Genomic DNA, 17,517 nt, shown 5'->3' on the forward strand with positions numbered 1-17,517 from the left:
GTCCCAGCCCCGGCCCCACCCAGAGACCGCAGCTCCCAGCGCGCCCTGTCCCAGCCCCGGGGACACCCAGAGACCGCAGCTCCCAGCGCGCCCTGTCCCAGCCCCGGGGACACCCAGAGACCGCAGCTCCCAGCGCGCCCTGTCCCGGCCCCACCCAGAGACCGCAGCTCCCAGCGCGCCCTGTCCCGGCCCCGGGGACACCCAGAGACCGCAGCTCCCAGCGCGCCCTGTCCCAGCCCCGGCCCCACCCAGAGACCGCAGCTCCCAGCGCGCCCTGTCCCAGCCCCGGGGACACCCAGAGACCGCAGCTCCCAGCGCGCCCTGTCCCAGCCCCGGGGACACCCAGAGACCGCAGCTCCCAGCGCGCCCTGTCCCAGCCCCGGCCCCACCCAGAGACCGCAGCTCCCAGCGCGCCCTGTCCCAGCCCCGGGGACACCCAGAGACCGCAGCTCCCAGCGCGCCCTGTCCCAGCCCCGGGGACACCCAGAGACCGCAGCTCCCAGCGCGCCCTGTCCCAGCCCCGGGGACACCCAGAGACCGCAGCTCCCAGCGCGCCCTGTCCCAGCCCCGGGGACACCCAGAGACCGCAGCTCCCAGCGCGCCCTGTCCCAGCCCCGGGGACACCCAGAGACCGCAGCTCCCAGCGCGCCCTGTCCCAGCCCCGGGGACACCCAGAGACCGCAGCTCCCAGCGCGCCCTGTCCCAGCCCCGGGGACACCCAGAGACCGCAGCTCCCAGCGCGCCCTGTCCCAGCCCCGGCCCCACCCAGAGACCACAGCTCCCAGCGCGCCCTGTCCCAGCCCCGGCCCCACCCAGAGACCGCAGCTCCCAGCGCGCCCTGTCCCAGCCCCGGGGACACCCAGAGACCGCAGCTCCCAGCGCGCCCTGTCCCGGCCCCGGGGACACCCAGAGACCACAGCTCCCAGTGCGCCCTGTGCCAGCCCCGGCCCCACCCAGAGACCGCAGCTCCCAGCGCGCCCTGTCCCAGCCCCGGGGACACCCAGAGACCGCAGCTCCCAGCGCGCCCTGTGCCAGCCCCGGGGACACCCAGAGACCGCAGCTCCCAGCGCGCCCTGTCCCAGCCCCGGGGACACCCAGAGACCGCAGCTCCCAGCGCGCCCTGACCCAGCCCCGGGGACACCCAGAGACCGCAGCTCCCAGCGCGCCCTGTCCCAGCCCCAGCCCCACCCAGAGACCGCAGCTCCCAGCGCGCCCTGTCCCAGCCCCGGCCCCACCCAGAGACCGCAGCTCCCAGCGCGCCCTGTCCCAGCCCCGGCCCCACCCAGAGACCGCAGCTCCCAGCACGCCCTGTCCCAGCCCCGGCCCCACCCAGAGACCGCAGCTCCCAGCGCGCCCTGTCCCAGCCCCGGGGACACCCAGAGACCACAGCTCCCAGCGCGCCCTGTGCCACCCCGGCCCCACCCAGAGACCGCAGCTCCCAGCGCGCCCTGTCCCAGCCCTGGGGACACCCAGAGACCGCAGCTCCCAGCGCGCCCTGTCCCAGCCCCGGGGACACCCAGAGACCACAGCTCCCAGCGCGCCCTGTCCCAGCCCCGGGGACACCCAGAGACCGCAGCTCCCAGCGCGCCCTGTCCCAGCCCCGGGGACACCCAGAGACCGCAGCTCCCAGCGCGCCCTGTGCCACCCCGGCCCCACCCAGAGACCGCAGCTCCCAGCGCGCCCTGTCCCAGCCCTGGGGACACCCAGAGACCGCAGCTCCCAGCGCGCCCTGTCCCAGCCCCGGGGACACCCAGAGACCACAGCTCCCAGCGCGCCCTGTCCCAGCCCCGGGGACACCCAGAGACCGCAGCTCCCAGCGTGCCCTGTCCCAGCCCCGGCCCCACCCAGAGACCGCAGCTCCCAGCGCGCCCTGTCCCAGCCCCGGCCCCACCCAGAGACCGCAGCTCCCAGCGCGCCCTGTCCCAGCCCCGGCCCCACCCAGAGACCGCAGCTCCCAGCACGCCCTGTCCCAGCCCCGGCCCCACCCAGAGACCGCAGCTCCCAGCGCGCCCTGTGCCAGCCCCGGCCCCACCCAGAGACCGCAGCTCCCAGCGCGCCCTGTCCCAGCCCCGGGGACACCCAGAGACCGCAGCTCCCAGCGCGCCCTGTCCCAGCCCCGGGGACACCCAGAGACCGCAGCTCCCAGCGCGCCCTGTCCCAGCCCCGGCCCCACCCAGAGACCGCAGCTCCCAGCGCGCCCTGTCCCAGCCCCGGCCCCACCCAGAGACCGCAGCTCCCAGCGCGCCCTGTCCCAGCCCCGGCCCCACCCAGAGACCGCAGCTCCCAGCGCGCCCTGTCCCAGCCCCGGGGACACCCAGAGACCGCAGCTCCCAGCGCGCCCTGTGCCACCCCGGCCCCACCCAGAGACCGCAGCTCCCAGCGCGCCCTGTCCCAGCCCCGGGGACACCCAGAGACCACAGCTCCCAGCGCGCCCTGTCCCAGCCCCGGCCCCACCCAGAGACCGCAGCTCCCAGCGCGCCCTGTCCCAGCCCCGGCCCCACCCAGAGACCGCAGCTCCCAGCGCGCCCTGTCCCAGCCCCGGGGACACCCAGAGACCGCAGCTCCCAGCGCGCCCTGTCCCAGCCCCGGCCCCACCCAGAGACCGCAGCTCCCAGCGCGCCCTGTCCCGGCCCCGGGGACACCCAGAGACCGCAGCTCCCAGCGCGCCCTGTGCCAGCCCCACCCAGAGACCGCAGCTCCCAGCGCGCCCTGTGCCAGCCCCGGCCCCACCCAGAGACCGCAGCTCCCAGCGCGCCCTGTCCCGGCCCCGGCCCCACCCAGAGACCGCAGCTCCCAGCGCGCCCTGTCCCAGCCCCGGGGACACCCAGAGACCACAGCTCCCAGCACGCCCTGTCCCAGCCCCGGCCCCACCCAGAGACCGCAGCTCCCAGCGCGCCCTGTCCCGGCCCCGGGGACACCCAGAGACCGCAGCTCCCAGCGCGCCCTGTCCCAGCCCCGGGGACACCCAGAGACCGCAGCTCCCAGCGCGCCCTGTCCCAGCCCCGGCCCCACCCAGAGACCGCAGCTCCCAGCGCGCCCTGTCCCAGCCCCGGGGACACCCAGAGACCGCAGCTCCCAGCGCGCCCTGTCCCAGCCCCGGGGACACCCAGAGACCGCAGCTCCCAGCGCGCCCTGTCCCAGCCCCGGCCCCACCCAGAGACCGCAGCTCCCAGCGCGCCCTGTGCCAGCCCCGGCCCCACCCAGAGACCGCAGCTCCCAGCGCGCCCTGTCCCAGCCCCGGGGACACCCAGAGACCGCAGCTCCCAGCGCGCCCTGTCCCAGCCCCGGGGACACCCAGAGACCGCAGCTCCCAGCGCGCCCTGTCCCGGCCCCGGGGACACCCAGAGACCGCAGCTCCCAGCGCGCCCTGTCCCAGCCCCGGCCCCACCCAGAGACCGCAGCTCCCAGCGCGCCCTGTCCCAGCCCCGGGGACACCCAGAGACCGCAGCTCCCAGCGCGCCCTGTCCCAGCCCCGGGGACACCCAGAGACCGCAGCTCCCAGCGCGCCCTGTCCCAGCCCCGGGGACACCCAGAGACCGCAGCTCCCAGCGCGCCCTGTCCCAGCCCCAGCCCCACCCAGAGACCGCAGCTCCCAGCGCGCCCTGTCCCAGCCCCGGGGACACCCAGAGACCACAGCTCCCAGCGCGCCCTGTCCCAGCCCCAGCCCCACCCAGAGACCACAGCTCCCAGCGCGCCCTGTCCCGGCCCCGGGGACACCCAGAGACCGCAGCTCCCAGCGCGCCCTGTGCCAGCCCCACCCAGAGACCGCAGCTCCCAGCGCGCCCTGTCCCAGCCCCGGGGACACCCAGAGACCGCAGCTCCCAGCGCGCCCTGTCCCAGCCCCGGGGACACCCAGAGACCACAGCTCCCAGCGCGCCCTGTCCCGGCCCCGGCCCCACCCAGAGACCGCAGCTCCCAGCGCGCCCTGTCCCAGCCCCGGCCCCACCCAGAGACCGCAGCTCCCAGCGCGCCCTGTCCCAGCCCCGGGGACACCCAGAGACCGCAGCTCCCAGCGCGCCCTGTCCCGGCCCCGGGGACACCCAGAGACCGCAGCTCCCAGCGCGCCCTGTCCCAGCCCCGGCCCCACCCAGAGACCGCAGCTCCCAGCGCGCCCTGTCCCAGCCCCGGGGACACCCAGAGACCGCAGCTCCCAGCGCGCCCTGTCCCAGCCCCGGGGACACCCAGAGACCACAGCTCCCAGCGCGCCCTGTCCCGGCCCCGGGGACACCCAGAGACCGCAGCTCCCAGCGCGCCCTGTCCCAGCCCCGGCCCCACCCAGAGACCGCAGCTCCCAGCGCGCCCTGTGCCAGCCCCGGCCCCACCCAGAGACCGCAGCTCCCAGCGCGCCCTGTCCCAGCCCCGGGGACACCCAGAGACCGCAGCTCCCAGCGCGCCCTGTCCCGGCCCCGGGGACACCCAGAGACCGCAGCTCCCAGCGCGCCCTGTCCCGGCCCCGGCCCCACCCAGAGACCGCAGCTCCCAGCGCGCCCTGTCCCAGCCCCGGGGACACCCAGAGACCGCAGCTCCCAGCGCGCCCTGTGCCAGCCCCGGCCCCACCCAGAGACCGCAGCTCCCAGCGCGCCCTGTCCCGGCCCCGGGGACACCCAGAGACCGCAGCTCCCAGCGCGCCCTGTCCCGGCCCCGGCCCCACCCAGAGACCACAGCTCCCAGCGCGCCCTGTCCCAGCCCCACCCAGAGACCGCAGCTCCCAGCGCGCCCTGTCCCAGCCCCGGGGACACCCAGAGACCGCAGCTCCCAGCGCGCCCTGTCCCAGCCCCGGCCCCGGCCCCACGCTCCCTTCTGCCCTGCAGACCGCTCCTGGGCCCACCTGGTTGAGCGGGATGTCCTGGCCCACCATGCAGCGCAAACAGTAGATCAGTGCCGAGAGGGTGATGGCGCGGGGCGCGTTGCAGTTTCCATGCACCTCGGGGCCCGAGCCAGAGAAATCAAACACAGCACTGCCCTGCGGAGAGCCGGGCTCAGAACGGGCTCCGCGCGCCCTGCCCCCTAGGCAGGGTCAGCCCAGCATCCACCCCCCCCACTCTGGGGTCAGCCCAGAAGCCTGGCCCTCCTTCATTCCAGCCCCTCTCCCCCCATCCTGGGTCACCCCAGCACCCACCTCCCCTATCAGAGTTGCCCCAACCTCCTAGCTCCTCCCCCACAGATTCACCCTCCCTGGAGTCACCCCCAGCCCCATTCCTGCTCACCCATCAGATGGGAGTTTACCTCTGCCACTGGGTCCCCCACCTTTGGGTTAACTCTACTCCCGCCAGCTGGATCCCCCCCAACTCTCTCAACCTCCTGCTACCCCCCCCAGTTCCTCCCCCTGCAGATCCCCCGACATCAGCCCCGACCCCCAGCAGAGGGGCCTGGCTCACCTCCTGTGGGTCCACCTCCACCGTCAGCCGGATGGGGGAGCCGTCGTCCATGTGATCCTGAGCCTGCACCACCATGGGGCGCGTCGCCCCCCCCCAGCGAGCAGCGAAGCCCTTCAGCATGTCCCGCACCGCCACCTCTGCATTGGCCTGTGGGGCAGGGCAGGGCAGTGAGGTGGTGGGGGCTGCCCCAGGGCTGGGGCACAGCTGGGAACGGGACGTGGAGGGCAGGGGAGCCTGGGCTCCTGCTCCTTTGCACAGAGATCGGGGCACAGCAGCCCCAGGACCCCAGACCAGGCCCCTCCCCGCTTACCTGGATGTGTGCCATGTAGGCCTGCACCACCTCCAGCCCGTACTGGCCAATCAGCTCGCTCACCAGCTGGATCCCCTTCTGATTGGCCGCCACCTGCGCCCGCAGGTCCGACAGGTTGTCCTGCAGCTGGCGGGTGCCATTGCCGCCTGGGATGCGGCCGGGAGCCAGCAGGGCCTCGGTCACAGCTGCTGAGCGGAGGGGCAGGTGCGAGCGGGCCCCTGGAGACGGGGCCGGCAGGCACCACGGGCTGCACTGCATGCTGGGATATTCACGCCCCCCGGGGCGCACTGACAGGGCAGGACGGTGCTATCCGGGGGGCGAGATCTACCCACTCCCCAGCCTGGGGCATTGGGGGAGGCAAACACCCAGTGAACAAATCCTGCCTCCCCCCCGCAGGGCTCGGAGACGGAGCCCGCTCGCCCGGCTGGCGCGGAAGGGGAGCTCGTGCCAGGGTCAGGAGGATGGCTCCTCTGGGGCCAGAGAGTAGGGATCCCTTTGGGGGTCTCCCATCCGCATGTGGATCTAGCCCAAGGCTGCTTAGCTGCTCCCCCCAGCTCATACATGCAGCCCCCATCCTGTCCCCGCAGACTCACCCTCCTCCTGGAAGATTCCGTCCTTCACCAGCTTAAAGGAGACGAAGACGGCGCCTTCCTCCTGCAGCGCCTTGGAGTGAGGGGGCATGGAGCCGGGCGTGATGCCCCCAATGTCCGCATGATGCCCGCGGCTGGCTACGAAGAACACGGGCCTTGGCATCCCTGGCCAGAACACCTGGGAGGGGAGAGCAGCTGGAATCGGAGCCAGGGACCCTGCAGGGGCTCAGGACAGGGCATTGCAAGGTGTGGGGCAACCCCCACACGCTGCCCCTGCCTTTGGCCTACCCACTGCCCTGAGTCACCAGCCTGCCAGCCCTGCTTGGCCCCTGCCCTCTCTGCTGAGGCCACAGTGCCCTGGGGGCTGGCACCTCTGGGGTGGGGACAACTGCCTGCTCAGGAATGGGCTGAGACCCATAAACTCATGTCACACAGGGGCCCCAGGGCTGCCCCCCAAAGAATGGCTTCTGGCTGGATCTGTGTGACGAAGCAGGACTGTTCTTAATGTTTCCTCTGAATAATGTGGGGTGCCTTAGTTTCCCCTATGCAGTTCTTAAGTATCTAGGTGGTGGGATAGGGGTGTATGATCACTGCAGAGCCCTAGAGGGCAGGTGTGTGCAGGGGTCTGGACACAGAGAATGGCCGACACCCTGTTTCCTGGCAACTGATGGCCTGGGCCCTTCCCCCCTGCAAGGTGAGAGCTAAAGGGTTGGAGAACAAAGGAATCCGTTGATCTCCTGGCCCGGGAAAGGGACAAAGACCAGGGGAGGAGGGGCTGGAGGGAGTTTCAGTTTGGGGCTGGCTGGGACATGGAGCGAAGTGCAGATGCGGTTTTCTGGCTCACGGCCCCCCAAAATGGACCCAGCTGAGGGGTCCCGTTCTCTGCACCTGCAAGCTCTGTGTTAGACCATGTTCCTGTCGTCTAATAAACCTTCTGTTTTCCTGGTTGGCTGAGAGTCAAGTATGTCTGCAGAGTTGGGGGGCAGGACCCTCTGGCTTCCCCAAGACCCCACCTGGGTGGACTTGCTGGGGGAAGCGCACGGAGGGGCAGAAGATGCTGAATGCTCCAAGGTCAGACCCAGGAAGGTGGAAGCCGGGTGAGCTGTGTGTCCTGAAGACAGGCTGCTCCCAGAAAGGAGACTTCCCCAGAGTCCTGCCTGGCTTCATGGGGAGCAGTTCCAGAGCATCGCCCGGGGACTCTGTGACAATCTGACATGGGGAGCTGCAGCCCAGAGGCACCAGCTGCCCCTTGCCCGGGCCCTGCCGGTGGTACTCACAGGTGTGATGACAGTCAGGTCTGGGAGGTGGCTGCCCCCCGCACATGGGTGGTTGCTGAGGATCACGTCGCCCTCGTTCAGGTCAGCCCCGAGGTTCCGGATCTGAAACGGCACCGAGAGCGGTGCTCAGGGGCCGTCCAGGGGGCTGGCCAGCCCTGGGGGAGCCGCAGGCCCAGCCCTCAAAGCGCAGAGCCAGGGCGCAGGGGGATGCCAAAGAGATGTGTGCCGGGGTTGCACCTACCTGGAACTGGACAGTCTCCTGCATGGCCCCCAGGTGCACCGGGATGTGGGGAGCGTTGGACACCAGCCCCCCATCCGGCCCAAAGAGGGCACACGAGAAGTCAAGCCGCTCCTTGATGTTGGTGGAGATGGCCGTTCTCTGCAGGATCCGGCCCATCTGCTCTGCAGGGCGAGATGAAGCGACTGCTACCAACCCCGAGGAGGGAGCCATTCCATAGGAACCCCCAGCCCCAAGGGCACCCCCACAGCCATGCAACTCCCCTTCCCAGAACCTAGGCAGCTCAGCAGACCAGGCAGAGTCCCCCCACATCCTTGGCTCCAGCTGGCATCACGGGTCCGTCTCTCCCCCACTTCCCCAGCACCAACCTGTCTGCACGTTACACACTCTCTGTGCAAGAGCCTTCTTCACCACAGCTCCAGTGCCTCTAGGCCTCTGTATCATGGACCCGGCAGCTCCTCCCAAATCTCAGCCACAAACACATCACCTCCCTGTCCAACATGCCTCTCGGTGCCCCACACCCCCTGACTGAACTGGGGCAGCCCTTGGGCGACAGTTTGTTTAAAAGATGCTATGTGAAAGGCAGCTGCCTCTGGGGTGGGGCACGGAACGGCTGGGTAACAGCCACACAGCAGGGCTGGTCAGCAGCTTGGGACAGGTAGTGAAGGAGAGTCTGTGCTCCAGCTGAAGCCCCAGGGGGAATTTGGAGAGGCAGAAGGAGCTCCACCTGATTAGAATGGGGCCAGGACAGTGGGGTTAACACGCCGACTCTGGGGTACGTGGGCCAGAGACCCTAGCAACACTTCCAGCCGCGGAGCACCCTCTAGCGCTGCACTGGGGTCAGCCCCAACTGCAAGGGGACCGTGTCCCCTACTGGGCCCACATGCTGCTCCCAGCAGCTTCTGGCATCCTGGGAAGTCTCCCATCCAAGCACTGCCCTGCCCAGTCCCCCTGGCTTGTGGGATGGGCCCAGCTGAGAGCACTGGAAGTGGGGATTTTCTGTAGTATTTTTATGAAGCCTAAATGTGGCTCAGTTTCCTCTATATGGCAACCGTCATGGGGGAGGGGAGAAAAGGGCTGTTTTGTCTGAAATGGTGATTGGGCTGGGGAGGCCTAGTGGCCGGAGCCAGACTCAGGCATCGGACTGGGCTTGGTGTGAGAGCAGGGTTGGAGCAGGACTAGGAACAGGGTGGGCCTGGGCCCAAGAGCAGGGCTGGAGCAGGCGAAGTCTGGGGGGCTCTGTTGTCACTGCCGGGCAGGAGAGAGTTCCAAGCCCTGGAGTCACACTGAGCAGACTGAGCTGCTGCTCCTCCCGTGGGGCTTATGTTCCTGCCCTGGGAGTCACAGCCCAGCTCCTGGCTTGTGGGCTGGTACCTGGACCAGGAGTGACTCCTCACCTCCCATGTGCTCTCAGGGCAGGCTGAGGCCTGGGTAGGAATGGTGCCCAGCTGCCTGAGCCGGGAGGGGTCACTGGAAAGGACTAGCCCAGCCGACCCCAAAGCAGTGAACAATGGAAAAGCCTGCAGCAGGACATTGATACCTGGCACCCATGGCCTAGGGGGAGAGGGGTTTCCCCACCACTCTGCAGGGAGGCTGAGCAAAGACCCCCCAGCTGGAGGACACAGGCCTGGGGGGGGGAGTAGGCTGCTGAAGGGAGTCAGGGCTCTCATCTGGGAACTGCCCAAGGAGATCAGACTGAGAGCTTGTCTACACTTAAAGCACGAGCCATGCTGCTGTAGCACGTCAGTGTAGACACCACCTACCCCCGGAAGGGGTTCTTCGCTTGGCATAGCTAATCCACCTCCCCGAGAGACGGCAGCTGGGTCGACAGAAGAATTCTTCCATCGATCTAGCTCTGTCTCCACGGGTTGTCTTAATTACGCCATGCGGGGGGAGGGATTTTTCACACACCTCACTAACGTTTTTAAACCAACCTGATTTTCTGGTGTCGACCAGGCCTGAGCGAGAGACAGCCTGAGCATGGAACTGACGGCAGCTCAGCCTGGCTCTGGGCTAACCGGCAGGGACTCGGACTGTGCTTTAACCAGTCACACGAGTGAAATGCCTGCAAGCATCATGGACATTTTTTACAAAAACCATAATAGAGGCTCAAACTACATGTATACCCCACAGGAGAAAACAAAAAGAAGTAAGAGGACCAAAGAAATGCCACCATGGCTAAACCAGAGAGCAAAAGAGGTGGGTAGAGACAAAAAGACAGCTTTTAAAATTGGAAGTCAAATCCTGCTGAGGAAAATAGAGAGGAACATAAACTGTGGTAAGTCATGTGCAGAAGTATGATTAGGCAGGCCAAAAAACAATTTGAAGACACAAAAACTAACAGCAAGTATATCGAGAGGCAGGAAACCTGCCAAACAACCAGTGGGGCCACTGGACGATCGAGGTGCCAAAGGAGCACCCAAGGGGGATAAGGCCATTGCAGAGAAGCTACATGAATTCTTTGCATCGGTCTTCACAGCTGAGGATGTGAGGGAGATTCCCAAACCTGAGCCAGTCTTTTTAGGTGACAAATCTGAGGAACTGTCCCAGATTAAGGTGTCATAAGAGGAGGTTTTGGAACAAACTGATAAACTAAACAGGAATAAATTACCAGGACCAAATGGGATTCACCCAAGAGTTCTGAAGGAATGCAAATGTGAAATTGCAGGACTGCTAACTGTGGTCTGTAACCTCTCATTTCAACCTGCTTCTGTACCAGATGACTGGAAGGTAGCTAATATGACACGCAATTTTTAAAAAGGCTCCAGGGGTGATCCCAGCAATTACAGGCCGGTGAGCCTGACTTCAGTACCAGTCAAATTGATTGAAACTATAGTAAAGAACAGAATTATCAGACACACAGATGAACACGATTTGCTGGGGAAGAGTCAACCTGGCATTTGTAAAGGGAAGTCATGCCTCCCCAATCTACTAGAGTTCTTTGAGGGGTCAACAAACATAGAATCATAGAATCATAGAATATCAGGGTTGGAAGGGACCCCAGAAGGTCATCTAGTCCAACCCCCTGCTCAAAGCAGGACCAATTCCCAGTTAAATCATCCCAGCCAGGGCTTTGTCAAGCCTGACCTTAAAAACCTCTAAGGAAGGAGATTCTACCACCTCCCTAGGTAACGCATTCCAGTGTTTCACCACCCTCCTAGTGAAAAAGTTTTTCCTAATATCCAATCTAAACCTCCCCCACTGCAACTTGAGACCATTACTCCTCGTTCTGTCATCTGCTACCATTGAGAACAGTCTAGAGCCATCCTCTTTGGAACCCCCTTTCAGGTAGTTGAAAGCAGCTATCAAATCCCCCCTCAGTCTTCTCTTCTGCAGGCTAAACAATCCCAGCTCCCTCAGCCTCTCCTCATAACTCATGTGTTCCAGTCCCCTAATCATTTTTGTTGCCCTTCGCTGGACTCTCTCCAATTTATCCACATCCTTCTTGAAGTGTGGGGCCCAAAACTGGACACAGTACTCCAGATGAGGCCTCACCAATGTCGAATAGAGGGGAACGATCACGTCCCTCGATCTGCTCGCTATGCCCCTACTTATACATCCCAAAATGCCATTGGCCTTCTTGGCAACAAGGGCACACTGCTGACTCATATCCAGCTTCTCGTCCACTGTCACCCCTAGGTCCTTTTCCGCAGAACTGCTGCCTAGCCATTCGGTCCCTAGTCTGTAGCTGTGCATTGGGTTCTTCCGTCCTAAGTGCAGGACCCTGCACTTATCCTTATTGAACCTCATCAGATTCCTTTTGGCCCAATCTTCCAATTGGTCTAGGTCCTTCTGTATCCTATCCCTCCCCTCCAGCGTATCTACCACTCCTCCCAGTTTAGTATCATCCGCAAATTTGCTGAGAGTGCAATCCACACCATCCTCCAGATCATTTATGGAGATATTGAATAAAACCGGCCCCAGGACCGACCCTTGGGGCACTCCACTTGATACCGGCTGCCAACTAGACATGGAGCCATTGATCACTACCCGTTGAGCCCGACAATCTAGCCAGCTTTCTACCCACCTTATAGTGCATTCATCCAGCCCATACTTCCTTAACTTGCTGACAAGAATACTATGGGAGACCGTGTCAAAAGCTTTGCTAAAGTCAAGAAACAATACATCCACTGCTTTCCCTTCATCCACAGAACCAGTAATCTCATCATAAAAGGCGATTAGATTAGTCAGGCATGACCTTCCCTTGGTGAATCCATGCTGGCTGTTCCTGATCACTTTCCTCTCATGCAAGTGCTTCAGGATTGATTCTTTGAGGACCTGCTCCATGATTTTTCCAGGGACTGAGGTGAGGCTGACTGGCCTGTAGTTCCCAGGATCTTCCTTCTTCCCTTTTTTAAAGATTGGCACTACATTAGCCTTTTTCCAGTCATCCGGGACTTCCCCGGTTCGCCACGAGTTTTCAAAGATAATGGCCAGTGGCTCTGCAATCACAGCCGCCAATTCCTTCAGCACTCTCGGATGCAACTCGTCCGGCCCCATGGACTTGTGCACGTGGACAAGTGGGATCCAGTGGACATAGCTGTGACGAAGTGGGACTGTTCTTAATGTTTCCTCCGAATAGTGTGGGCGTGCCTCAGTTTCCCCTATGCAGTTCTTAAGTATCTAGGTGGTGGGATAAGGGTGTGACATGGAGTGAAGTGCAGGCGTGCTTGTCTGGCTCACTGCCCCCCCAAAATGGACCCAGCTGAGGGGTCCTGTTCTCTGCACCTGCAAGCTCTGTTTTAGACCATGTTCCTGTCGTCTAATAAACCTTCTGTTTTACTGGTTGGCTGAGAGTCACGTCTGACTGCGGAGTTGGGGGGCAGGACCCTCTGGCATCCCCAGGAGCCCCGCATGAGCGGACTTGCTGTGGGAAGCGCCCGGGGGGGCAGAGGAGGCTGAATGCTCCGAGGTCAGACCCAGGAAGGGGGAAGCTGGGTGAGCTGTGTGTCCTGAAAACAGGCTGCTCACAGAAAGGAGACTTCCCCAGAGTCCTGACTGGCTTCATGGGGAGCAGTTCCAGAGCATCACCCAGGGACTCCGTGACAATAGCATACTTGGACTTTGAGAAAGCCTTTGACAAGGTCCCTCACCAAAGGCTCTTAAGCAAAGAAAGCTGCCATGGGATAAGAGGGAAGGTCCTCTCAGGGATCAGTAACTGTTAAAAGATAGGAAACAAAGGGTAGAAATAAAAGGTCAGTTTTCACAGAGAGAGGTAAATATCAGGGTCCCCCAAAGATCTATACCGGGACCTGTGCTGTTCAACATATTCATAACTGATCTGGAAAAACGGTAAACAGTGAGGTGGCAAAGTTTGCAGATAACACTAAATTAATCAAGATAGTTAAGTCCCAGGCAGTCTGCGAAGAGTTACTGTGACGTTACTGATATAACCTGGGACCGTATAAATCATTGTTGCAACCACCGTTATCTATTTTCAGCAATATTGTACAAAGGTTGCCGTATAAGGTGTCTATGGAAAGGTTATGGCTTGCTGATCATGATTATGCTGTCTGCATGCAGGCATCATTTTTGCAGTTAAAGTTATGAATATTAGCTCTGTACTGGTATCTTGATGTGTTTTGTTTCCAAGAAGCCTTCGTAAAGCATTTGGTCAGCTTCTTGAAAGGAATTTGCAAGTTAAGTGCCCTATCAAGAAACACTTAACTGACAATAGACCATGGGAGACTCCAATCCACATAAGAAGTCTTCCTGGAGACGTTCAGGATAGCATGTGGGCAATGGCTGCCACCTGTAAAAACTGAGTCATGCATGGACATGTGACTCCAAACTCCATTTTTGCTGTAATTTTCCACGGTAAGAACAAAGAGGGGTTCTTACACCTGGAGGAGACTATAAAAGGCTGATGCCTCATCTCCATCTGGTCTTCAGTCCTGCTTCTTACCTCTGGAGGGACTTTCCTACAGACTGAAGCTCTAAGCAAAGGACTGAAGGACCCATCCCAGCTGGGGATGTTCTCCAGAGATTGGATTTGAACCTGCAGTTTATTCCCTCACTGCTGCAAGCCTGAACCAAGAACTTGGCCGTTCCTGTCTGTCATTGATTCCATTTCACCCATTCTAGCTCTCATCTCTATCCTTTTCCTTTTCTGGATAAACCTTTAGATTTTAGATTCGAAAGGATCGGCAGCAATGTGATTTGTGGGTAAGAGCTGATTTGTATATTGACCTGGGTCTGGGGCTTGGTCCTTTGGGATCGAAATAACCTCTTTTCTCTTACTGGGGTATTGGTTTTCATAACCATCTGTCCCCATAACGAGTGGCCCTGGTGGTGATACTGGGAAACTGGAGTGTCTAAGGCAGGGGTCGGCAACCTATGGCACGCGTGCCAAAGACGGCATGCGAGCTGATTTTTAATGGCACGCTCCTGCCTGCCAGGTCCCAGCCGCTGGCCCTGCTCAGCCTGCTGCCGAACCCAGGCCGGGATCCCGGCAGGCAGCAGTGAGCCATTAAAAATCCTGCCTGCCCCGGCCCGCTCTTCTCCCCCGCCCCTCCTCTGTTCCCTCCCTGCGGTCGATCAGCTGACTGCCCTTGGCCCTTGCGAGGGAGGGGGGAAGCCGAGCTGCAGCTGTGCTCACTGCTCTGGGGAGGAGGTGGAGAAGAGGTGGGGACGGGGCCTTGGGGAAGGGGTTGGAATCCGCATATCCCTTCCAGCCTCCTGCCGTGAGCCGCTCAGGGCAAGGGGCTGGGCGCACCCCCACGACCCCGGCCCACACCCCAAGCCCTCTGCCCTGACCCCTGCACCTCTCCCACAAACACCCAGCCCTCTGCCCTGACCCCTGCACCCCCCCACAACCCCAGCCCTGACTCCAGCACCCCCCATACATACCCAGCTCCCCCACACCCCTTGCCCTGACTCCTGCACCCTCCTCACACACCCCCAGCCCCCCACACACCCCATGTCCTGACTCTTGCACCCCGCACATCCCACCCCCACTCCTCGCACTAAATGGGAGCTCCTGCATCACCACCCCACCTCCCCACCTGCACCCCTCGCACCAAATGGGAGCTGCCCAGGTAAGCACTCCACACCCAAACCTCCTGCCCCAACCCTGAGCCCCCTCCTCATTCTAGCCAGACCCTACACCTCAACCCCCAGCCTGCTCCTTCACCCCCAGCCCTGTGCAGAGAGAGAGGAAGAGAATGGGCTAGAACCAGGGAGAAGGTAGGTACCCACTCTATATGGGCAGGGCCAGGATCCCAGACCAGCAACGGGCTGAGCGGGGCCTGCAGCTGGGACCCTGGCTGACAGGAGCCGGCGGACAGAACCCCAGACCGGCAGCGGGCTGAGTGGCAGCGGGCTGAGCCGCTCAGTGCACTGCTGGTCTGGGGTCCTGGCCACTGGCCCCGCTCAGCCCGCTGCCAGTCTGGGGTCCTGGCTGCCGGCCCCTTGCCAGCCGGGGTCCCAGCCCAGGCCCTGCTCAGCCCTGCCAGTCTGGGGTCCTGGCTGCCGGCCCCTTGCCAGCCGGGGTCCCAGCCCAGGCCCCGCTCAGCCCGCTGCCGGTCTGGGGTCCTGGCTGCCGGCCCCTTGCCAGCCGGGGTCCCAGCCCAGGCTCCGCTCAGCCCGCTGCCGGTCTGGGGTCCTGGCTGCCGGCCCCTTGCCAGCCGGGGTCCCAGCCCAGGCCCCGCTCAGCCCGCTGCCGGTCTGGGGTCCTGGCTGCCGGCCCCTTGCCAGCCGGGGTCCCAGCCCAGGCCCCGCTCAGCCCGCTGCCGGTCTGGGGTCCTGGCTGCCGGCCCCTTGCCAGCCGGGGTCCCAGCCCAGGCCCCGCTCAGCCCGCTGCCGGTCTGGGGTCCTGGCTGCCGGCCCCTTGCCAGCCGGGGTCCCAGCCCAGGCCCCGCTCAGCCCGCTGCCGGTCTGGGGTCCTGGCTGCCGGCCCCTTGCCAGCCGGGGTCCCAGCCCAGGCCCCGCTCAGCCCGCTGCCGGTCTGGGGTCCTGGCTGCCGGCCCCTTGCCAGCTGGGGTCCCAGCCCAGGCCCCGCTCAGCCCGCTGCCGGTCTGGGGTCCTGGCTGCCGGCCCCTTGCCAGCCGGGGTCCCAGCCCAGGCCCCGCTCAGCCTGCTGCCGGCCTAGGTGAACGGAAGCCCAGGCTGGCAGTGTGCTGAGCGGGCCAGCGGTGTAAGATCAGCATTTTAATTTAATTTTAAATGAAGCTTCTTAAACATTTTGAAACCCTTGTTTACTTTACATACGACAATAGTTTAGTTCTATAATATATAGACCTATAGAGAGAGACCCTCTAAAAACGTTAAAATGTATGACTGGCAGGCGAAACCTTAAATGAAAGTGAATCGATGAAGACTCGGCTCACCGCTTCTGAAAGGCTGCCGACCCCTCCTCTAAGGGAATTGCTTGTGTGACTTGTGGTTAGCCAGTGGGGTGAGACCAAAGTCCTCTCTGGCTGGCTGGTTTGGTTTGCCTTGGTGTGCACGGGAACCCCAGCCTGAGGCCGTGACTGCCCTGCTTGAAGCAGTTTGTCCTGAACGGACACTCTCAGGCGGGTCCCGCTGGGACCCGCCTCCTCACAGGTGCAAAGGGATCTCCCAAACGGGGGCGAGTGGCTGCTAGTGATGCAATGCAGTATTTAGGCTGAGACAGAATTCCGGGTTTTTTATCTGTGGCTGCGTACGGTGTACAGCTCCTCCCGCAAGCCAAGGCCAAGGAACCAGTGAGGAGGGGCAAAGGGAGATGAGGGGGAGGCATAAGAAACACTAAAAGCCAAAGAAAAGCCTGGCCTCACTCCCTACCCTTCCCTCAAAAGAGGTACAAAAGAGGTGGCACGGAAGCCCCCAGACTCACAACCCTCCAAAATGGAACAGGACCATAAACTGTAAAGGGTGGTGCCAGGCGTGCTCTACAGGTATAACTGCCCTGTTAATAAAGAGGAGGGGGACAGGGAACAGCTCTGCTGGTGTACAGAGTGCGGATTATGCTTGCTTGGTAACCCCAATAACCATCACATTGCCTGCACGTCGGACTCTGGCCTTCTGCTTTCTGTCTGGGTGACAAGAACCAAGGGAGGACGAGAGGAAGCCCTAACATGGGCAACAGAATGGCAGGTGAAATTCAATGGTGATAAATGCAAAGTAATGCACATTGGAAAACATCATCCCAACTCTACATACAAATTGATGGGGTCTAAATCAGCTGTTACCATTCAGGAAAGAGAGCTTGGAGTCACTGTGGAGAGTTCCCTGAAAAGATTCACTCAATGTGCAGCAGCCGTCAAAAAAGCGAACATTGTTGGGAATCACTGGGAAAGGGATAAATACGAAGACAGAAAATATCCTAATGCCTCTCTATAAAGCCATGGTACTCCCACACTTTGAATACCATTTCCAGATCTGGTCGCCCTATCTCAAAAAAGAAACATTACAACTGGAAAACATACATATGAGGAGAGATTAATAAGACTGGGACTTTTCATCTGAGAAAAGAGACGACTAAGGGAGGATAAGATAGAGGCCTAAAAATCATGACTGGTGTGGAGAACGTGAATAGAGAAGTGTCATTTACCCCTTCACATAACACAAGAACCAGGGGTCACCCAATGAAACTAGAATCATAGACCCACAGGGTTAGAAGGGACTGCAAGGGCCACCTAGTCTAACCCTCTGCCGAGATGCAGGATTTGTTGTTTCTAAACCAACCATTAACAGGCAGCAGGTTTAACACAAACCAAAGGAAAGATTTCTTCACACAACACAC

The 17,517-nt window shown here is 62.4% G+C and overlaps 1 protein-coding gene across 1 annotated transcript in view; it reads right to left on the reverse strand.

The window, feature by feature from the left end:
• Positions 1-17,517, reverse strand: part of OPLAH (5-oxoprolinase, ATP-hydrolysing) — a gene marked incomplete at its 3' end in the record, with an annotated part of 50,466 nt that overhangs the window by 9,132 nt on the left and 23,817 nt on the right. Inside the window, 6 exon segments of the mRNA XM_084621792.1 lie at positions 4,829-4,963; positions 5,379-5,525; positions 5,689-5,873; positions 6,282-6,456; positions 7,556-7,657; positions 7,797-7,957. Of these exon segments, the coding sequence (XP_084477918.1) occupies positions 4,829-4,963; positions 5,379-5,525; positions 5,689-5,873; positions 6,282-6,456; positions 7,556-7,657; positions 7,797-7,957 (905 nt within the window).

This window comes from Lepidochelys olivacea (genome assembly GCF_965140295.1).
Source record: "Lepidochelys olivacea isolate rLepOli2 genome assembly, chromosome: 2".
Lineage (NCBI taxonomy): Eukaryota > Metazoa > Chordata > Testudines > Cheloniidae > Lepidochelys > Lepidochelys olivacea.